General features: G+C 39.8%; 1 protein-coding gene across 3 annotated transcripts in view; it reads right to left on the bottom strand.

Annotated features, from left to right (window-relative positions):
- GLRA2 (glycine receptor alpha 2) overlaps nt 1–23,819 on the bottom strand; it is a 145,048-nt gene that overhangs the window by 95,826 nt on the left and 25,403 nt on the right. For 2 of the 3 annotated variants that reach the window (XM_037513128.1, XM_037513131.1), the window contains exons 3-4: nt 16,191–16,258; nt 8,520–8,743 (exon numbers count right to left, since the gene is read on the bottom strand). In XM_037513128.1, the coding sequence (XP_037369025.1) occupies nt 8,520–8,743; nt 16,191–16,258 (292 nt within the window). Of the gene's footprint in view, nt 1–8,519; nt 8,744–16,027; nt 16,096–16,190; nt 16,259–23,819 lie in introns of all 3 variants that reach the window. The other variant, XM_037513129.1, reaches the window with a different exon arrangement.

Below are 23,819 nucleotides of genomic sequence, written 5' to 3' on the forward strand. Positions count from 1 at the left end.
CACGAATTCACCTGTGCACCATCACCTTAGTCCCTTGTGCTCTTAAATTCAAGTCTACCTGAACCTCAGGCCTGACATCTACCCTGTCCCCATAGCATTCTGTCTTTAATCCCCTTGCTCACTACTGCTTCTGTCCTTCATTGAGTGGCACAAATTTAACAAAATATCCGTACTACAATAAAACATCACATGAAATATTTATCTTACTGTCCTTTGAAAGGCCTGATCAATTAGGTACAGAATAGCCTTGCTCTGTGTGTGTCTGTGTGGAACTTAATTTTCTATGTCCTTAATTGTCTTTCAGTGACTGTCCAATGATATATTTTGTATCCTCTTCAGTACAGATGTTGCTTTGTAATTTTAAATGCCATAAGCAAGCAAGGCTTGACTTCTTGAGCAGATTGCTGAGCTTTGTAGATGGATGATTTTTTTCCCCATTTTAAAATGAAGCACCTTTCCTTTGGCTAATGTGCTAGGAGATTACAAAAAAGTAACTCACGTGTCTCATAAGAGCCACAGTGATATTATGTGTATTTATTTTGGGACTAATGCCATCCAGGGAACCTTTCAAAAGCACCAGCATGGGCCAGACAGAAGCCTGCATCACCATAAGCTGGGCATCCTCACCAGGACCTCTGAATTTCCTTTGGCTTCTTGCCACAAGAAAATTCAGGTAGTGAGTAAGAACAGACAAGCCTTTCAACTCTGCTGGCTCCTATCTACCTGTGGCCTACATATCCAGTTAATAATTCTCCCCTCGACCATCTTTGTATAATTATGTGAAAAAATATAAACACATAATTCATGAACACATTGTAAAATAATATCCCCTGGCTCCTCCTGCTCATTGAATCAGAGGGTACAAATAATCGAATTTGAGATTAGGAAATTTCTCAATAGGAAGGTCAGTATTAAATATTTGTTTTTGTGTGAATTATACATTGAGTGTTTCATACCGCCTCTTGAGTTACAGGTAGTCCAATGTTTCTTGCTCCACTCCAAAGTCAGGTTCTTCTCTGGAGTTGGATATTTATTTTGGGAGAAAAAGGTTCAAGGATTTAAGAGTAGTATGAGAAAGAAACTTGAAATTCAAGATCCCCTCTTGCTGATTCCTAAGTCCTAAGGGACATGATGGACCCACTCTTAGCTACTTGTCCAGGAGGACTTCTGTGGTTTTGGAAGGAGGAGTCATTTTAAGTTAAAGACTCACAGTGCAGTGGGGCTGGCAAGAGTCTCCAACTCCTTCTGTTCTCCTAGTTCAGTCTCATTTAATAGATAAAGAAACTGAGGCTCAAAAGGATGAGCTGGAGAGGCTATGCTAGGATCCTGAAGGATCCTCAAATGAGGGGAGGAAATATGGAACTCCCGGTGCCCTGAGCTACCTTCTCGGTATTCTGTTCTTTGCACAATCGCCTTGAGAACAAACTCTGATGAATATTAATGCAGTGGAAAGTTACCTCCAAAAGGAGGAAAACCTATGGGTTGTCATTGCTAGTCCAATCAGGCAAACAGTCAAGGACAAGTTGTCATGCCAGCTGCTATGTATTTCATTGTCTGTTTCTTCTCCTTCAGACAAAAGTACTATCCTTACTCTGTTGTGTTTGAACCAATATTGTACCCTTGAGTGTATGTGTATTTCTGAACCCAATCCGAGTTCAAAGGAGCTTTCGAGCCCTTTAAGAGGGTCTGTCATGTACAGAACACGCTTTCTAGACCTTAATACTTGTACCCTTGGCCACACCTTATTTTGAGGACCTCTCTCCAAAAATACCCCCTCTCCACCACTTATCTCAGCTCCTGCTGAATCTACCAGCGTATGTGCATGCCAGCACCTCCCACCCTCCCATCCTTGTGTGCCTCCAGGAAGAATGGAATCATTGTGGTTTCCATGGCATTTCCCAGCACTTCTCTGAAGCCTCGAGGCTTAATTCTGATGTGGGCGCTTATGTTACAGTCATTAATTACTGCATTAAGTCAAGTCGCAAAACTAATGAGGATTTGGACACAGAGTTGGAAAATGAGAATGTAATTTTGCCTGGATTATAGGATATACAGATAAACATGGTCCAAATATGCACAAAGAGAAAAAAAATCACAGATTTTCATAGCTGCCTTTTCACAGAAAATGTGGGCTTACGTGTCTGATCAAAACTGAGAGTAAGATAAAGCATCACCATTGGTAACATTTAGGCAGGTCTTAGTTCGCTGTGCATTTTATTTTTGGCTCTGACATCTAAATAGAGAATGTTCATTTTTCTTATGCCATAAAAATCATTCTATACCTAAAGTTAGAATCTTTTGAAGTTCTTGCATCAGGACATAGGCTGAGTCAAGGACGGGAGGCTAGATGAAAAAAGTAGGCCTTTTATGTATGTGGGTATAGCTGGTCATTAGACAGGATTGTTTGGGAAGCACTGCTGGATGTCTGTCTAGAAACCTACACTCCACCTACTCTCAGTGGTAATCTATCATCAGAAGGGGAAGGCATGTCAATCCCCAAGAGTTCTCTATTACAACTCAAGTACTACTGAAAAGGGAAAACACTGAATCATCAACACCTGGAATTGTGAATTGAATCAGAAGGGATTAAAAGGCAATCATCTTCAATGCCATAAAGGAATAGTTTTGGGTCAGATAAAGAGTGATGATGAGGCCAGCGGATGCCTTGGTGATAAGGGATGCTGTTGTGGAAGAACAGTCCCTCATTTATGCTTTAGATGACTTCCAGAAGTTGGAGGGTAGCATGAGGCCCCCAGGGTTATCTGATCAGTCACATAAGACACTAGAGGCAGACAGTATTTCCTTAACTTTGCCTCAGGCATACCCATTCTGGAGGCCTGCAAGAAACCTAGAAGGGAAATTGTAAACAGTTGGACCATTGTGGCTTCCTTAGGAAAGATAAGGACCTTTTTTCTAAACAAACAAACAAACAAACAAACAGATAAACCAAAAAAAAAAAGATCTAATACCCTAATATACACTAATGTATGCACTTTTAGGGATATTCAAGGACCTCCCTGGAGTTTTTCCCCAGCTCTTAGGTTAACAAGCCTTATCTATATGGTCACACTCAAGGGGTGGGTGAGCCCCTTCCTTAATGTCTGGAGTTTGTAGATATTCACCTTGGTCACTTTACTCTCAGGGACTGAACAGAAAGCACATCATTAAATTATAAGAAAATACTTTGGTATTTTCCTAGAGCATATGACCGGAGAGTGTCAGTGCCGCCTTTGGCTGTCTAGCCACATCACATATATTATATTCTACTAATGCTTTTAACCAGATCATCTCTTTGTTTCAAAGCCAAAAGAAATAGAAGTTCACAGAGATAACAAATTTCCTTGGGTCACAAAGCTAGTTCTGAGGCCAGACACTCAAGCCCAAGGCTATTTAGTACTAAAACCTACATCTACTGTAGTCTCAGGAGTAGCCAGGATAGCGTTCGACATCATAAGGTTCAGAGTAGGAACCCCAAACTATACAGCAGGCTGAAAACTGAGAGAAGAAAGAATGTCTCGGTACCAAAGTAAAGTTCACTGTAAAATTGAATCAGTGATATTGTATTGAGAACAAACATAAATCCACTGACCTTGATGGTACAAAAATGTGTGAAAGCAAAAGCAGAGGTAATTCCACCATCCTTCCAGAAACAGTGGCCATTTGTTTATCACTTAAGTAAGTGTAGGAAAAAGTGACTGATTTAAGTTGTAACAAATGTGCTTAACTTAAGGTAGAATTTTTTTTATTGCACTTATTTAAATGCTTTCTTGCTTTGAGCTCTTTTTTTTTCCTTTTATTTTCTTTTATATATTTTTTACATCATTTTTCATTTTTGTCCAATGTATGCATTTTCATCTTCGTTATCGTCCCCATACAACTCCCACCCCCCTTATTTTGACCCTAATCCCTCTCCCCCCAGCGGAATAAGCCAGAAAGAAAAAGAATAAGCCAGAATACTGGATGGTCACACTCATAGCAGCAATTTAGAAAACCTAAATAAGGGACCAGGAAAAAGACTAATAATAATAAAGTAAAAATCATAATCAACAAGCAACTATAAACAAAATAGAATTTCTTCACAAATGTTAGAGTAACATTATTATATATAATTCAAGGAGAAAGAATGACATCTTCTCTGAAGGTCTTCAAGAGTAGGGGTTTTCAACAGGTTGCCTGAAGACAAGGAGTTGACTTAATGACTAATGGATCTCTTCAACCTGGGATAGTAAAATTTTTCAGAAAGTAGATGTGCTATAGAAGCTACTAAGACTATCTAAAGCTACCAATGGATCTTCCTATTTGAAAGTCAATGCTGCACCTTGAGTTCAGTCTTTCCAGACATTTGCTAAATTTGAAGATACTTTATATTTTCATCTTAAAGTGCACCTTCTTCCCCCAACAGCCCTTGGAAAAATGAGTCCAAAAAGGTTTGTTCCAAAGAGATAGGTCTTGGCAAGTCTATTTGTTTGTGTGTTTGGACTTGAGGCAAGACCTCTCCTAGTGCTGGCATAGAGATCAAGAGCTTTGATTCCTGTCCTGCCTTTCCTGTATATGGGTTACATTTTTTAGCTCACCCAACTTCTGAAAGAAGTCACTTCTTCATTGCTAAAACAAGGGATTTATTTTAGATTAGGTATTTTACAAGGCAATACAATCAAATCACAAAAGAATCCTATGCTTTTATAGAAGTCAGACTTTTGGCAGAAAAATTCAGAGACACAATGGGAAACAAAGGAAGCAAATAATAGCTAAGACATTGTGGACATAGCACAAGCTGTTCCTCTCCAAAATTGTTCCCCTTCCCCTTTTTCCTTTCATATTCTGCACCATATCCCATGATGCCCCGACTTCTACTGCAAGTCACTATATGCAACTCAACACATATTGTTTGCACAATGCTAGATATAAATACACACGGCTCTCCTGTGCTACTATGGATTCAGGTCTTTTTAAGTAGCATGAATTTTGGATTTTATTAAAGAGGATGTCCTTGTTTATACCTTGGTCAGGGGTAATCAGTGCTTGATGATCATCAATACTTGATGATCAATACTTGGTGGGTTCAACAGAAAACTTAAAAAGACATCAGAGAGTAAGGTCAAACATTCTAGAGAAGTGAGTGATAAAGAAGAATCCAGAAGAGAGGTAGGCAGAAATAGTTATTATACATTTCCACTAACATGGGCTCTGTCCTTCATCGCTAGATAGAAATTGGCTTTCATCGATTTAAGACCTTTGGCTCTTGTTTGAAAGATTTGTTTGAATTTTTCTGAAGTACCCCAAATGTTTGAATCTGCAAGGCACATGGAATTCTGGCTTACCTTCACCAATTTTTAAAGACCCCCTGCCTTTTGGGAAACAGATATGTAAGACCCTGAAAGTGTGATCTTGCTTGTGATGAAGTCAGTGGATTACGTTGTTCTCTTTGTGTTTGGTATGGCCATTGGCTTTGGTTTCATGCAAAGTTCATTCTACCTCAGTTCCTATGAAGCTGAAAAAGCAGGAATTCATTCCCAAATGACGTGCTGTCAGCATTTTCCTTATGTGTCAGGAAAATTCAAATATGAAACATGACCACGGAACATTATTTTCTTACAGTGGGCCAAATATTTAACAGAGTATTTAGCGATGTCAGGCTGGCGGTAAGTCATGAGTTTATCTTTGGTATTTCTATTTCATCCATTTTTTAACCCTCTTCATCCTATCTTGTCCTCTCAGGTGCCCAACATTCTCATTCTCACTATTCTTCAAAGACATCAAAACTGCTTTAAGCAAGAAAATTTCCTATCAGCTCTTTACAGCTTCGGTGAATTCAGCACAGTGGCTTCCCTCTCCCAGCGGTGTTTGCATGGTAAACCTGGGAGGAGAGGGAAGTTCCCTCCTAGTAGAACTGCAGCAAGTTCTTTCTAGCATCTTTAAGACACCAGCAACTATAGCCCTCTTAGCCTTAAACTTGAGTTGGACCTGCAGCTAAGCGTACATTAGCGCTAATTACTCTTTACCCTCTAGTTAAATTGGGTCAGTGACTCAAATACGCAGTAGTGTGGGTGCCAAGCAACAAATTTTAATAATATTTGAGTCACACAATTCATTTGGAAAATGAGAGCCGCTTTCTTTTCTGTGTTTCCTATTTATTCCCATTCCTTAATTGATCTTGTGTCTGCCTGCCTTGTTAGGCTGGAGCCCTTCGTACTCAGCTCTGGATCCCTAGGCCCAGCGCTGTGGCTGGCTCATTGAAAACACTTCCAGGCAGATAATTAGATTCCTACAGTTCAAATCTGCCAAGATCTGTGTTTCCCTAAAAAAGCATAGCCACTTCTTCACTAGGGCGCTTTCCACTGATTTCATAGAATACCTGCAACGAAGGAAACGTGTAAACTCAGCTGCCACAGGACAAGCCCTATCCCATCTAAGATGATTGTTAGGGTGTTTCAAAGCCTGTAGTTGCTACATTTGGGAGCCAGAGAGAGAATTGCTGTTGTATCTAGGTCGGAGGAATGTTGTCTTTTTTTTTTTTTTTTTTTCTTCCCCCGTGGTTCTGGGATAGAGAGGGCCTTTATAGAACAGAAGAAAAAAAAAAAACAAAACACCCTGGTTTTATTTCAGCAGTGCGCAATACCAGGTATTTACTAGAGCAAATGCCACCAGAGGCCTGAGGGTTAGTTGGAGCAGCTGATGCTCTGTGCTGCTTTTTATAACTCTCCTCAGCACCACGCTCTACATATGTCCCATTTCATCAGGTCACATCAACTTAGGTTGTGCCCGGCGCTGCGTTCTACACCAAATGCCTCACCGCGTGGGCTACTCTGTGTTTTTGACACCTTTTATAAAAACAAAAGCACGTTTTCTTAAAAATAATGTGGAGAAAGTTTCCTGGTTCACTGTGTAAGGAGTGACTTCGCCGTGTTTTACAAATGAGTAGCCGCTTTCATTCCACAAGATACTGAGGCTGTGAAATTGCTTGCTTTAAGAATGGAAGATACCCTATAGACTGACATGGCATACTGGGTTGTGAAATGAAGTTTTTGACAATGGCAAGTCTGCACACTTGTGAAAATTATTTGCAAGGACAATAGTTGCCCTTTTTTTTTTTTTTTTGGTGGGGGCGGGGCTGGGTAGTAAGGCTGGAGAGAAAGGAAAGTCTATAAAGGATCTTTGAGATGTCAATGTTTATTCAAAGTGTTAGATATCTCTCATATTACCTTGGCCTTGGACCTTGGGAGGAGGTTACAAAGGACACAAATCCAAATATCTTGGTTTCAAAGAACTGCCTATTTTAGAAAGAATGTTAACTTTAAAATACAGTCAGCCATCATTTCACTGTTTGAGCACATAATCTGTGCCAGGTATGATGGCAAGTATTTCTAGACCTCTAAACTAGGGGCAGAAAATTATGACCAAAGGGTCAATTCTAGTCTACTACCTGTTCTTGTAAAGTTTTTATTGAAACAAAGTCATACACAGTTATGTATTATCTATGTCTACTTTGGCATGACAGTGGCAGACTTGAGTAGTTGGCCCAGAGTTCACACAGACTGGCCTGCAAAGCCCAAATACCTATTACCTGATCCTATAGAGAAAATACTTGCTAACCTCTGCATGCTATCATTCGTTCTCACAAGGATACACAGAGATAAATACGGTGTTTCCCATTTCACAGTTTAGGTAACCGAGGGTTATAAAATACATCACTTCATAAGCAGCAAAGCAGGTATTTGATTCTAGATTTGTCTGATTACAAGAATCTATCTTCTTATGCTGTGGTACTATACAGAGAGGGACAAAATATGAGGTAGGAAGAAATAGGAGCCTTTCTGTTTCACAGAGAAACTGTGGAGTACAGAAAAGAGAGATTGCTGTGAGCATGGGGTGATAAAGTTTCTGGAGGATGTCACATTTGAATAATAATGCAAACATGGATCTCAGGAATGGTGTATCTCAAGCTCAAACCCAAGAAAAGCTCAGTGATCAAGTTGACATGTAGTTAGAATCAAAGTATTTTTAGACCTCTAAACTAGGGGCAGCAAATTATGACCAAAGGGTCAATTCTAGTCTACTACCTGTTCTTATAAAGTTTTTATTGAAACAAAGTCATACACTAAAATCAGGTTTCCACTCAGCCCAAAGTCATCTTGCCAATGACCGTGCAGAGTCATTGCGTCTTCTGCATGTGCAATTAATGTTACAGAGTGGCAGAATTGTTTGAAATGAGAATTTATACATTCTGCTCAATGGTAATTGAACCAAAGGGCCTGTACTTCCTTACTGAAACAATCAAAAACACATTTGTAGGCATTTACCATCACTACCCCCATCTTACCAAATACATTTGTTCTTGTGGAGAAGCACGCTTCTGAGAGCAGGGGACTCTCTGACACTCTTACCAATTTTCAGACTCAAATGACAAACAAGGGACCACAAAGGTCAAATATTTATATACACACTGCCCTGCAGTCTCAGACAGCTCTAGGCCAGGAGGAACATGAAGATGTAAGCAGGTGTAGCCAAAGGAGGCTTACCTGATACTGTAGAGCACTTTGCCATTTTTTGAAATCCGAAGCAATTTGTTGTCAGTGGTGACATCGTGGAAGTTGGCACCCTTCTCATTAGCAAAGAACAAGTCTGGCTTCCAAATGGAGTCCAGCATAGATGGGTCCAGGTCCAGGGAATCATCGGGGTACTCACTATACGCCAGCCGTGAATCATTCCACTGTTGTCTCAGAAAAATGTTCACCCGGTAGTCCTATAGAAACGCCATACGTAAGAGTTAGTTATCGCCCATTTTGGCGACAAGGTTACAATTCCCCTTCCTTCTGCTCCCTGAGTTGGTACAGTGTTGGTGTCTGAGTCAACCACGCTGTGTATATGTTGTTCAAAATAAACCACTGAGTTCGGTTAGAAGTAGGAATAGAGGGAGGAAGGAAGGAAGAACAACCAAACCAGAACACTGATGGAACAGATTGACTTGGTTGAATTTTTTTTATGATTAAATCATTTATTCTGGGAGGAAATAATACTAACTCCAGCTGACTTTGCTTTAGAAAAAGGTAACTGTGAGTACAGAAGTCAGTCTGTGATGGCAGATCGTCAAATAGAACTGGTTCATTTTCCAAATCAGAAATGACATGATCTCTATTCTTATTCTGCTTGGATGCTCTGGGCAGAAGGAAACCCACCCTGTAATTTTGGTAGTAGAACTCGTATTATAAAGCTCTGGCATGATAGGGCTATATTTTCAAAATTCATCAACATAAATATTAAAACGCTTCATGTTGACAAAAATCGTTCCCTCCCAGCTACGTACTTTTGAAATTCTTAAACATGTTATTGTTTCTCTGAGTGGATGTATATACAGCAGTCAGCCTGATCCTTCATCAAAACAGATCTTTTTCCTAATCTGAGGACCATGTGGAAGCCTCGGGGGGTACCAACTTGGCATTCCCACTTGGTTTAGGGATTTTCTTCTGTGCTAATGAATCATTTTGGGGCAGTGACCACTTCCTGGGGTTCCTCCTCACAGAAATGGTCGTGTTGCTTGATAATCTGGAACCTGATAGAGGCTTCAGTGCATTGCCTTATCAAGCCAGGATGAGGATGCAGAGCTAAAAGTTACCCACCTGCCACTTGTGCTCATTAAGTGTGGTATAAGCTCATTCTTTCTTTCTCTTTCTCTTACCTTTGCCTCCCTCATTTGCTCCATCTTCACATCTTTGGTACCTAGATTAGTGCCCATTTTTTCCTTTAATGGTGTCAACTTGTCTTGATTTGCCCAAGAACTTCAAAGTTTTAGCCCCAAAAGTCCCACATCTGGGGAACTCCGTCCCAAACACTCCTGGAGTGCTTGGCCGCTCTGCCACGTGCAAAGGAGAGACCATCTCAGAATGGCCATGTAGACTACGTAGGGTTAATCCCCTTGAGATCTAAAGCAAAAAATGACTGGTTGTAAAGATCATGGTGTATGGAAAGGAGTTCCTTCTACTGCTTACGCAACTATCCACATTGCCACGACTCTTTCAAATCTAGCCATCCTGATGATCAGGCTGCTCGAGTATTTTGGAGGGGGCAGTTCTTAGAAGGAGTGCAGAATACAGACCTAAAGAAAGTCAATAAATATTTACCAACTGCTGAAAATCAGTCATCAAAGCACAGCTCATTTGGAAAAGTTGGGCTTTTAAAAGACAAAAACCTAAGGTTCTCCTGTTGTATAACATAGGAACTTTCTGACTTGGAAAATTTTATCAGCTGACTTTCATGTATTTTTGGAAATTCCAAAGGGACTTGTGATTTGTAATGAGAAAGAGATTACAAGTTTAGTGTTTTATTTGCACCAGGAGCTACTGGAAGCTTTGGAGTTTTGTGTGAGTAAAGATTGGGGCTATGTGGTCTATAGAAAATCAATTAAAAGAATAATCCAATTTACATGTAAATATACTCTAGATGCAGTCACTGTGAGATTGTCTTACAGTTTCCTGAGTATGGGAAATGCAGCTTCTCCAGTGTTTGACATTCACCCCTTTTATTTCCCTAGAACAAGGATGTATTATCTTGAACAAATTTTTTTGTGTGGGGTCTGTAAGCTTGTTTCAATAGGAAGTAGAAGAGGATCCCATCCCTTAGCCAAATCTGGAGGTAGAAAAACTCTAAGTACAGGAAGTAGTGACAGCTGGAAATAACAGAAGTGAAGGGGTCAAAGGTCTTATACCGTTGGGTGGCCAAGGAGGGGCCCCTAGGAAGTAGTTGTAGGGTGGGAGGGGCCATGAGAATCCAAAAAGAAAGTAATTGGGCAGCAAAATCACCAAGAGAACATCATTGCAATCCTCTCTTAAGCCTGAAATCATTTAAAGTTGCATCTTGAGAGACTCTAGAGAATGCTAGTGACACACAATGTGAAAACATTGACCTTTTGAAAAATTCTCAGTATACATTTTCACAGTTAATGTATATCTTTAAAAAAAGTTTTTCCCATGAGTATTCTTCTCCAATATCTCCTATTTTTCTAATTTGAATTTTATCTATAGAAAATAATGAAGCTGATTCTCCCCATATTGCAACTTAAAAAAACACTGAATCTGTCATATCACAATAGAACCCTTAAATGTCTAACAGTTCAAATAAATCAATCCTCCTATTTGTAAGCAAAGATAAGTGGAGTTTTAGAGGAGAAATTATATTTTATGCCAGAGTGACAGAGAGTATATGAAATAAGATTCTTATTGGATCTTTGGAAATATTTGTTCTTTATAATATATAAGAATTGTTTTACATTTATTTATGATGATATACACAATTCTAAAATCTTTAAGAATAGAAAAGGATACCCAAAGGTCTAAAGAAGTAAATAACCAAAGAAAAGATTTTCTGGTGCTATGCCTCTATAATTCTTTCTGTGGGCTCTCATTTTCAATGTAGAATAAAAATTTGACTTGTATGATTCATCTCTGCATCATCTTTGTTTATTTACAGATGGGTTTGTTCTCTCACGATATTCCAAACCACAGGAGATAGTTATATTGTTCTGTAGTCTTTCTTTGTCTTTATTTTTGCTTCTAAGTTAAATGAAATATTAAAGGGGAAATAAATATTGAGAGACATGCTTAAATGCAAGCTGAATTTTCTTTCACACTGCCTTCCCTCTCCAGAGACAGATTCTACTTCAGATAAATGGCATTATTTCCTTGTACTAAAATTTTTTGTCCTGTGATTGACTATCTGGGTGCTGGATTAGATAATGGAAGCATTTCATAAATATACATGTGTGTGTGTGTGTGTGTGTGTATATATATATATATATGTATATATATAAAATAAATGTATATATATATATGTATATATATACACATACCTTATATGACACCACTTGTCTCATACACACTCCTACTAAACCTTACTATTACTCTTTCTTTGTTTGGTTTGTGTGTGTGTGTATGTGGATTTTTTAATTAATTTTTTACATCATTGTTCAATTTTAAACAATATTTGCTTCCCCCCATCACCTCAGGTGTAGTCCCCATAGTTTACTCTCTCTTTGTTTTTTGCATATACATTTTCAATCCCATTGTGTTAGAAAGTATCAAAGACAAGGATGGGATTGTTTGGTTCCCGACAGTGTCTCTGTGGCACTTTGGTTTTAACCTCTGGCTACACTGCTTAAAGTTTTCATTATCTGGAGTGTGTGTGGCAGCTTTAAGTTGGGAGGTTAGTCTTGAATTTGAAATCATGGTGGGCCGCTGCTTTATGATGAATCAGGCTTTAACATTTTACATTGTTAATTTAGAGGCTAAGGTCACCTTATATCTCAGTTTAAATAGATGCCAGGCTTGTGGTTCTTTCTTCAGAGGTCAGAAAACAGAAATGTAGCTATTTGCTTTTCCTGGTAAGTCAGCATCTCCCTGGGAGTTGCTTATGCAGCAAGAATGACAGAGCCAGAGTGGGTGGCAGCAGTTTCGGGCAGCTGGGGCCTCCTAAGGGGCGCTCCCTCCAGCTTGTTGCTCAGGAACATGATTTCAGGTTGGAGATAAAACAATTTTCCACCCAGTGGCTGTAGCCAGCAAAGCATGTGGAATTTGCCTTTTGGGGAAGTTGTGGGGAGCTGGAAACATATTCTGGAGATGCTGAATGAACACATTTTATGTACTTTCAGCTCTTGCTCCTCTCCCCCAAACTGTAAAGTCAGGAGGGGTCAGGATCTATGGCATTGATAGAATTCTAGCACCCACAGGTCCAGATCACACACTCTACCTACATCCTTCCAGGTAGTTGTTTGGCATCTCTGAGGAGACTACCACTTCTCCATTTTCTGATGGCCCAGCCTTGGGAGCACTGCATGTGCACGGCATGCAGATACCCTTGACCTTTGCTGACATCACTAATATTCCCAAATAATGCCTTTATATCAAGAAAGGGGGGTTGCAAATATGCTCCCCATTGTGCAAATTCACTTGCCATCAGAAGCTAATGAGGGAATGAAAGAAAAGGAAATGGTAAGCTGACATTCTGAAAATAAAATACAACCTTACTAGTCTTCTCAGTCTTTTGGAATGAAGAAATACTTGTTCCGCTGAGTATTCTTAATATAGGAACAACTAGCAGTGACCATCGTCAGATTCCCAGGTCTCTTAATGAATAAAAACATGTATTTTGAAATACTGTATATCATCATAACACTCCTTAGAGATATTCCTGATCTTCAATAAAAACACAAATATGTTGTCCTTTAAGCCCATGTTTTCAACATTAACGTACAGAGGGAGTGAAGAGGGCTATTGAGTCTGCGGATGAGCCTATTCATTGTGGGTGGGCAGAATCAACAGTAATTGAGTGGGATTTCAGCAGCCATAAAAGGGGCAGAATGGAAGGCGCCAAGAGAAAAAGTCATGTTGACTTTTCTTGAAACAGATAATCATTGCCTCTTATTTAGAACAAACAAATGACCTCCTGAAACTAAATCCTTCAATACTGCTGTTGGAGTTGTGGGGTGAGAATAGGCCATGAGGGATGAGAGGAAAATCAGCATAGTTAGAAACAAAAGTTCTGAGGGATTCTTGGAAAAATTCATCCAGAGAAAGCAAAACTATGTCCCTCTCAAAATAGCACAAATTGATGTCCTCAAAGATCACACACATGGCTGTGCAGAAAAGCCAAGGGTCTGATGTTCTGACTCCAGTGAAAGAAACTTGAGGGGAAAATCTGGTTCTGTTTAACTTTTTCAGCCAATTTTTCTAAATCAAATTTTGTGAAAGTGTGGGTTAGTCCGCGCGTGGTAGCAGTTGGTGAAGGAAGCTTAGGGCTGTGCTGATACTCTGGACACGTCAGGTGGATTCCCGGCAGGCCTCAGAGATGGGGTAAGATAAGACCCCTTCAGAGCGCAATGATTTGCATGTTCTTATGAACATCTGACTAACATGCATTTCAATGCTGAGCATTTGGTCTGGGGATGGCAACCTAGGGCCATGGGCTTAAAATAAGTAAAGTGTTATTGGAGCCGCACCCATTCACTTACTGTTATTTATGACTGCGCTTATGCCAAAAGGGCTGTATGAGTCGTGATAGAGACTGTCTGGGCTTCAAACTCTTAAGCATTGACTGGCCTTTTACAGAAAAATGTTTGCCTGTCCCTACTATAGGTAGCCTGAGGATTTTTTCTTTTATTTAAGTATGACAGAGTTTCCAAAAATAGGTTTTTTAGTTTCACACCAAAGTCATAAGTGAAGAAAACAGCAGATTCTCTCTTAAACCAAATGAAGTTTGTCATTACACCAAAACTAAGAAATAAAACAAAAGAAGCTCAATGTGCATCACTCTCTGACCATGCAATTTGATCTTTCTCATAAGCAGGACAGGCTGTTGTTATTACACTTAAGCCAAGATTTCCAAATATTCCCATAGGAAATATGACGGAGGATGCTTTAAGAAGTGGCCAGGAAGCATCTATGCAGCCCATGTATGAAACACCTTCAGTAGCTGTTAAAAACATGAAAACCGGGATATCCATAGCTTCTGTTTTCATCTCCTTAAATGTTTTGCTTTTTCTTGCATTAATAATGAGCATTGAAAAGGTGCACATTTACATTTTTGATTGAGGAAATTTAATCAAAGCAATGAGGGGATTTAATCAAAGCAACTTAGGGGTCTAATTAATGCAATCAGCATTAGGTCGTGCAAATATTGTCATTGAATGCCATCGTGTAAAGCTGGTGACAGTGATTTGGGCTGCTGGAAGGTTTGCCCCTCTGTTGTCAGGAGAAAACCAAGAGGGAAGAGACAGAAACTGAATGCCAAACCCAGAGTTGGAGTATTCTTTCCATGTTCAGCTTTTCTTATAAGTCATTCAATGACTCTCAAAATCATCTTATTTGGATAGAATTCTTAATGTACTACATCCTGTCAAAGCCCCAGAAGTCTCATTTCTGGACAATGTAAGAATAATATTTAAATGTATAGTGGAGTTGCATTGTGTCTAATCTTGCTAGTGAAAGGAGTAATAAAAGGTGAATTATTTCTTTCTAACTTCAAGGACACCAAAAATCACAATCCTAATAGCCTGAAAGAGAAAATTCATTAAAAAGGGAGCACTCTCTGACTTCTCAGAGCAGCATGCTCATTAGTTCACTTCTTGAGTGATCCTAAGACATCAGCCACTATGGCACTTAGTCGAACTCAACTGTATCTTATTTTGACTTCATCCAATAATATGAATATACATAGTTTTGAAAGATAAACCAGCCAGTGGACATACGACTTAAATTGTATGGCAACCAAGAAAATATTCCACTCAGAATGCAGTCACCACATGGTACCTATCACCAGTCAAGGTCAGGATACTGATCTAATAGGCATCACAGGCAACACCATGACCATGACATTTATAAGGAATCAATGAATTTTATGACATTTGAAACCTTTTTCACATGCATGAAACACATTTCCCATGTACTATCATGTACTTTTAATTAGTTTTATGCTAATTTCCTTTTTTTTAAAAAAAAAAAAAGCTATGTGTGTGGAGGTATAGCCTTGGGAGTACTTTTTATGGTCAACAAAATTTTGTGCATTTGTGTGCATGCGTGTGTTTGTGTCTATGATTATTATAAGGTCAATCTCTTGGCTTTAGCTTAAATGTATCATTGTAGGGAGGTTTGACGATGTTAAAACTTCCATTCTGTGAAACACATTGGCTATGAAAAACCTCTTCAACTTAGAAATTTATATCCGTGAAACATTGGAAATGCAAACATTGAAATATCCTTAACTATGCAGTATGCTTGTTACTGATAATTCTACCTAAAACTAACCAAACATCAAATGTTTCCAGAGTTTCTACGGCATAATGAATAAAAAAATATTGACTTTTAAGCAAAGAACACTTGACTGATAACTTTCTGAAATGAAGGAGTATAAATAATTGCTTTTTAGAGGTGAGTGAACTTGGAAATTGGCATTCAGTAAATGTCTCACAAATACACAACACTGCTCTTAATCCCCTATCCCCTTCCTTCACACGATGGCTTCAATGCTCAGTCCCACTCACCATTGTAGTTTCTGCTATTGACCCAAAGCTGTTGATAAATATGTTGCAGGTAACATTTACAGGAGGCCCTGCAAGTTGAACAATAAATAGAAAATTTGACAGGTTGTGTTCATGGCATAATCAAGTCACGTTTTTCTCTTGCCAGCGGCACGGTAGAACTTACCATGGTGGTTTCTGTCACTGATCCAAAACTGTTGATAAAAATATTGCAAGTAACGTTTACTGGAGGACCTGCAGAATGCAATAAGAATATTGCAATAGGCATTGAAGCAAAAACACAGCTCCATCAACATCTGTGCAAATGACTAGAGATGTAAATAAAATGAAAATGATGGTGAGGTTGCAAATAAACAAAAGTTTTACCCGGTGGTTCATAGTGTATTTCAAAGAATGACAGTGAAGCATTTTGAATTTGGAAAATATAAGCTGAAGACTATTAACCTGAATTCATTGTCAGTAGATGCTATCAAAATAGCCTGTTGGGGAGGGTGGTGCTCTTTGACCTTACGCTCACGGCTGTGGTGATGTCCGCAGTGGGCATGCCTTAGTGACCAAATAGTCTGCATTGTGAGCTCAAGTGGAGCCGCACTGTTGTTTTCTTATTGAATAAACATGGCCTGATACCATTGTCTGAGTTTCTGGGGGCATCACCGAGGGAGTTGCATTTTGAATGAGGGATGTGTCAAGAACATCCCCCTCCTTTTCCATACCTTTCAAACTAGTGATTTGAGTTCGATTCTTTTGATACTTTTGGATGTACCCCATTCTGTCTCTATACCCTCTGACCTCCACTGAAAAATGATGTATAGAAATACAAAACCAAAGAAAATTAACTTACTTTAAGAAATAAACACAGATATATTTGTATTGTTGCCTCAGCAAATATATAAAGCAAGGGTATAACCTAGATGTGCTTTGAAAAAGAGCCTGCATTTTGCTCCAGAGACCCAGAGACCAGCACTCTTTTCCTCTTGCCCTTCGTCTGCCATCCCCATAGTAACTAGACCTGACTCTGCTGAGCTTCCGAGATCAGGTGTGCTCAGGGGAGCATGGGCACAAGCTCTGGCCCCTTCAGCAACAGATAAATCACTGCCTGATGATTTCTGGCTTTGTGTTTGCTGGGGAGAATGTGTATTGCCTTCGTGTAGTTTCTCCTTAATGCTCTCTGAGATGAGAACATCCTGCCACGAACCTGTATTCAACGGGCACTTCCCCCCGTGGAAATGTGTCTCTTCACTTGACAAAGCTTGAGCCACCTGGTGCAAACTGCACCTCAGTTGGCTCTGTACCCAGCAAGCTGGTAGGAGCTGAATGAAGAAGAATTTGGCTCGAGGGCTCCCTCACATACTGGAAGTAAAACCTAGCTGTGGCCGCACAGCGTTTTTGAACTCTGCACGGGGACACCAGGTACTCAAAATGAGGAAAGGAAATGTAGGCAAAACCCTTTAAGGAGCCAGGCAAAGGCTTTTGGTCAAAGAAAGGGGAAGGAGTCTTGGTAAAAGAGATGTGTTAAGCCGTTTTGCTTTTTAGCATAATTAACTTCTCTGTTTTTAATGAGAAAATAATTGTGTTTATTAATTTTTTTGCATGCATGGAATTAAAGGCGCATTCGTATTGCCAAAGGATTGTTCAGCCTACAATTTTGAAATGTTCCAAGTTTGTTAATTTGTTCCATCCTCTCTTATTCCAGCATTTTCCAAGAGACTTCTCCGTGATCACCACCCTCTCTGATTTTGTTTTTCTCTTTTGGTTGCTCAAAACAAAAATGTGACTCTTTCTTGGATGTGAAATTTGATTCTCTAGAAAATACAGTTTTTCTGCTAATAAAGAAAGTCAACGAGATAGGGGCACATCATGAGAACTTTTCTCCCACTCTCCAGTATTTCCCTGTAGGTAGGCCAACTCAAGATGGCAGCTTTCCATGAATCTTTATATGCAAGACAGAAATTGAATGAGAGGAAAGAAACAAAAGAAAATGTCCTCTTCATAGGAGGAATTTGAACATTTAGATGTAGGTGGTCTTGCACATTATCTGACTGGTTTGGATCATCATACATTTGTTTTTATCCTTCTCAGTAAGTGGCAGCAACGGGATATTGCTGGAATTCAGCATGTTTCTCAAGCTACCACGTATTGACATGCTATTCTTCACACATTAAACAAATTATCTATTTTAATACTTACAATAAAGGAATTTTATACTGCTCCATTAAATGATGAGGCGACTGGAGGGTAGAGAGGTTAACTTGCTTAAAATCCCGCCACAGTAATTAGAAAAGCTTGTCATTCTGATTCCGAACACCTAAACTTTTTTTTCATTTTTTAAAATATTTTATTTTATATAATTCTTACATCATTTTTCATTTTTGCACAATGTATGCATTTTCATTTTGGTTATATTCCCCGTACAATTGCACCCCCCCTTATTTTGACCCTAATTCTTCCTCTCCCGCCCCCCCCCCCGCCACCCCCGTAGTGTGTCTCTGGTTTATAGTTGCTTGTTGCTTTTGATTTTTACTTTGTATTAATTAGTCTTTTTTCCTGGTCCCTTATTTAGGTTTTCTAAATTCCTGCTATGAGTGAGACCATCCGGTATTTTCTTTTTCTTTCTGATTTATTTCGCTGAGCATGATCCCTTCTAAACACCTAAACTTGAAGGTACTTGGCTGTGCAGCATCTGGTCACGATAGCCTCTCTTCTCCTGACCGGCTAACCGTGGCGTCGTCCATTGATTTGTGTGTTTCTGGGAGAATTTAATCCCTTACATATAAGTTCTTCAATCTTGGTTATTGTCTCAAGGTTCATTTGCATGTGGATATAAAACCTTGGAAAGATAAAAGTAAGATTGGTGGGGTGGGGAGGAAGGATGAGGGATTAGTCCGTGCATATAGCAAGAGCTGACACACTACAAGTTTCCCTGTGTGCCAGTGAGTACCTTATTCTTCAGTATTAGGTGCTACCAAGTCTCCCATGTTAACTAATAAAGAGACTGAGGCTTAACTAAAGTAACTAGAGGGTCCAACCTCTAAGACCAATAGAATTATCTTAATGATAAAATCTACTGAAATCTGGGACTCAGCCTGCAAATTCTTTGGGTTCAATGATGGAATTGTTTTTGCACTTTTAAGAGTCATTCTGATATGTATGTGCCAGCACAACCTTTCATCTGTGTGTAGCCCAGTAATCTGCTCAGGTGTTCTAATTAGCAAGGACACATTCTTAGATGTGATCACCGGTGAGTGGATGTGTTCTGTAAACTGTAGAAAAAAGGAGTTAACACCAGTTAACCTCTTCTAATTGGTTTATTAGCAAAGTGGTGATACTCCAAAATGAATTAGATGAGCATTTGACTAGGAGAAAGAATTTCATAGACATCTGCTCCCTCATATCATGCTCCTCCTCTTCCTTCTTTCCTTCCTTAGCGCCTCTCTCCCATCTTGCCTCTCTCCCTGAGTCCTTCCCTCTCCTGCGTCAAACTGGTTCTGACCTCGGTGTAAAATCACTGGAGATGAGATCTTTAAGGAGGTGATTAAGGTTCACTGAGGTCACGAGGGCAGGTGCTGCTCTGAGGTGAGCGGTGGCGGTCTTATCAGAAGGGAGGAGGGTGACTCCAGGAATGCACGCGCACAGAGGAGTGACCATGTGACACAGTGAGAAGGTAGCCCCCTGGGAGCTGAGGGAGAGTGAGGGAGAAAACAAGCCACCTGACAGCTGCATCTTGAACTTCTAGCCTACAGACAGATGAGAATATAAATTTCTGTTGTTTAAGCTACAGAACAGCAAATTAACAGAGCGCCTCTCCTCAGTCCTCAGGTAGCCCACAGACAGGTTAGCAGAGACAAAATAAATGTGAATGTGGTTTTGCTCTGTGCCCTCTGGAACAGGGCATCACTGAGAGTGTCGGCTGCCACCAATTCAGTTGAAACCACTGCTGGGGAAGGCGTGGGACAAGGTCGAGTAAAAAACACCACAAAACCTGCCTACCATTTTGAAGTTGGTTTTTTCTCCATAATCTCTTGAATGCTAGAAACTTTTCGTTATTTTCCAGAGTTCCGATAAAGTTAGTTCTGACATTTTCTGCTTGTTTTTTGATGTTTCTATGGGGGAACAAGAACTTCGAGCTCTGCCATTGTTGACAGCAGCCTCCACATCCCCAAAACTTTAATCTGCTTGTGAAATATGGTGATCCCGCGCACACAGTGTTTGTTGTTTCTCAGACATATTTGACCGTAGAGCTTTTTTTTAAGTAGGCCATCCTTTTCATGAAAAGCATTTCAAAGATGACAGGCATTCTATAAAACATTGTTTTGAAGATGATGACCTACATTATTTAATTCATTCACAAATTCTTGTTGAACAATAAATATGTTAGGTGGTAATAATAAAGCTATAAATAAGACTAATGGCAAACATAGGGCTACGATAAAACCTTGTGCTCCTGTCAAAGAGAGGATATTTTATTGGGGGCCTGGGATGGAGAGGCCATGGAAGGGGGACAAAAATGACCATCTTAACCTTTCCTAGTTATTTGTCTCAGACTAAGTTTATGTAATGTTCCTTTAGGACAGAGATATAACTCAAGTATGTAAGTAAAAGTTCTGCTTGTAGTTCTGTTGGACAAGTGTAGTAATTCCTGGGTGTGTTCTCTTAAAACCTCATGCCCTGGATGATGGGTTGGTAACAAATTTTTGATAAAGGGCCAGAGAGTAAATATTTTAGGTTTTGTGGGGCACAGGATCTCTGTCATAGCTATACAAGTCTGTCTTTGTAGAGAACGTAATAATTGACAATATGTAAACAAATGGGTATGGCTGTGTTTCAGTAAAACTATTTTCGCAACAGGTGATAGACTAGATTTGGCCCATAGGCCAAGTTTGCTGAGTCCTGTTCTGGATTCTTAAGAGTCAGAAACTGTTCTGAAATTCCGTGATCTTCCCATACCTAAAAGTGAGGACCAGCCGTGGTAGTTGCTGTAGACGATCTACAGTGAGTTTGATGGTGTGCTCTGTGACATGAATAAAGTTACTGTAGCAGAAAGGATGAGTGGGAAATAATGTCCTTTGGGCCAGTTGTACTGGAGTGGGCCCAGAGGAAGGCATCAAGGTTGAGCCCACTGTGTTATCGTGAGAGCTAGGAGGCAGTATGGTAGTGAAATGGGGCCAGGCCAGAGACTATAGACAACAAATATGTTTGACTCAGTCTTTATATTTAATGTGACTCAGGCATTACTCATAAAAGTGAATCAATATAGCATTCTGTATTGTATGTTTAAAACTTGGAACCAATTTTTATAACTTCTGCTAAGCCATGGCATTGAAAATTTTATCAATTATTTATAGTGAATGTATTTAAATAAGCCTGTCTATGTTTGCATTGACCAAAGATTTCTGAGTTAACACATACTGTTTTTTGAAAAAGCTTCATGATGGATTTGATTAAAAAGTAGGCATCAGTGTCAAATGCAATCCGATATAAACTATTTGTGAAATTTAAAAAAGCCAAATTCATAGAAACAGAGAGTAGAATGTTGGCAATTGGGGGCTGGGCTGTGTGGGAAATGGGAAGGTGTTGGTCAAAAGATAGAACTTTCTAGGTATAAGATGAATAAGTTCTAGGGATCTAATGTCCAGTATGGCAACTAAATTAACAATACTGTATTAGGAACTTAAAAGTTGCTAAGAGAGTCAATCCTAAATGGTCTAACCCCCCAAAACTTCTTATTACATCACATGATGGAGGGATTAGCAAATTCTATGATGGCAATCATTTGCAATATTAAGGCTACAGTGGTAATAATTTTGCAATATATATTTGTAAATCAGTGTGTATACCTTAAACATACACAGTGTTGTATGTCAGTCACCTCTCAATAGAACTCTGAAGCATGAAAATGATAGCTGCAGCCAAGAGAAAAATAAGCATTAGGAAAGAATAGGGGAGTTTGGCCCCACTCTATCTCTGGTGAATCCTCTCACCTCCCACACCTCTGGCCTACACCCCAGTTCTTGTATGCATAAATAAATCAAAGTAAATCTTAAAAAAAAAGAATAGGGGAGCTTGTGTAACACTAAAACTAGTCATTATTTGTTAGTTTTGCCTCCGTTATCTGTTTTCCAACTTCATATATTAAGGTGAAAAATTTGAGAGCAGAGGTAATCTTTGAGTTCCAAGATGAAATGTTATTTTTTTTCCTCTCTTGTCACAAATAGACAAGAATGGCATTTTCATTTTGCATTTTATTCCTCGTAAATAATTTAATATGTCCTCAAGTAACACAATTGCTTTAGCGTGGGGCCCTTGGATGGGAATAGAATTTTAAATATATGTGCTTGATTTATACAGAAATTAAATTTCCTTTGGAATAAGAGGATTTTTGTCTAGCAGAAGGATTCTCGCCACTAGCTTAGGAGATGAAGGGAGAAAGCAGAACACATAGAGGAAGCAAGAAGATGTGTAGTCAGGGGGTCAGAGCCGAGCTATTTGAGCATGGGGGAGGGCTGTGTCATGATGGCTTCCTGCGTTGCCTGTTGTTTTGATGCCCCTGAAAGAAAGCCTTGGAGGAGGGCAGGGCTGTCAGGAGAGGGAGTGGCCTGTTATGGTGGTGCTCCCTTTGTGAGGTACTTGGAGGTATCTAACCTAGAAGAGCAGAGAAAGGTTTTGAAAATGTCATGATTGTTATTAGAAATGGCACACAAATTGGGGGCCTCCCTGGTGGTTCAGCAGGTTGAGCACAGTGCTGTGAAGCTGCCCGCAGCCTCTGCAGCGCGGGTTCGAGCCCGGCTGGCTGGGGAGATAACCACATGGTGCAGCAGACCTCGCCTGTCTCGCCCGCTGCTCCCCTCAGCAGTGTTTTCAGTCCATCTGCCTGTTCTGTTCCCCGCTCTGTCTCTGGTGTCACCATCCCACACCTCTGGCCCATACCCCAGTTCTTGTATAAATAAATAAATCTTCAAAAGAAATGGCACACAAATTAACACACTGCATTATCTTAATCTTTTTGAAAATCCATCACAAGTGAATCAGACACCATTCTTCTGCCCAACACATGGTCAGAATGGTTTTACTAGTCCTCCTGCTGCATTCAGTTTCATTGCCGATATCCACCTCTGTGCAAAGCGCAACATATTCAGAGAAGTGAAGAAGTTGGACATTTACTGATTCCCACAGTCTGATGGCATTAGGTGGCCCAGCAAACCGTTTGCTTTGGACCAGTCCTGTTGATAAAATGATGGAATTGACAGACAAAGCAATTCACACCTAAGGTACTTCAATATAAAGAACCAACAGGCAGCTTCTTCAAGTCCTCCCCACTACTGCTGACCAGTTGCCAGCTGCTCCCCCCAGCATATGTATGGACAGTTGAGAACCACTATATTATAAAAGAAGGTAAAAGCAACAGGATGCATCGAAAGCAGGGATTATGCTTTATGTGATAACGAAAGGAGCTGCAGATTATCTTTCTGCTCTGCCAAGCAAATGCTGGTGCCGCATTAGAACGTCTTAGTTATACGACCTCATAAGAAAGCCATCTCTCTCATTTATTTCAACAACGAATGTGGATTTTAAAATGTATCAATACACTTGGGGTGAAACATGGCAGGATTGTGGAATACACACTCCTTGGTTGGATTTGTTCATCAAGAAATTAAATTTGAAGCCTCTTTGTAGGCATTTGCTGAATTCTGCGCATTTCCCTCTTATAAATCTTCAGTCACACAGTAAACAACAAACATTTATTGAGGACCCATTGTGCACCTGGTGTGTACCTGGCCTTCTACTAATTATTACTTAC

Source organism: Talpa occidentalis, unplaced genomic scaffold (assembly GCF_014898055.3).
Source record: "Talpa occidentalis isolate TD23 unplaced genomic scaffold, MPIMG_talOcc4v2.1 talOcc4.15, whole genome shotgun sequence".
Lineage (NCBI taxonomy): Eukaryota > Metazoa > Chordata > Mammalia > Eulipotyphla > Talpidae > Talpa > Talpa occidentalis.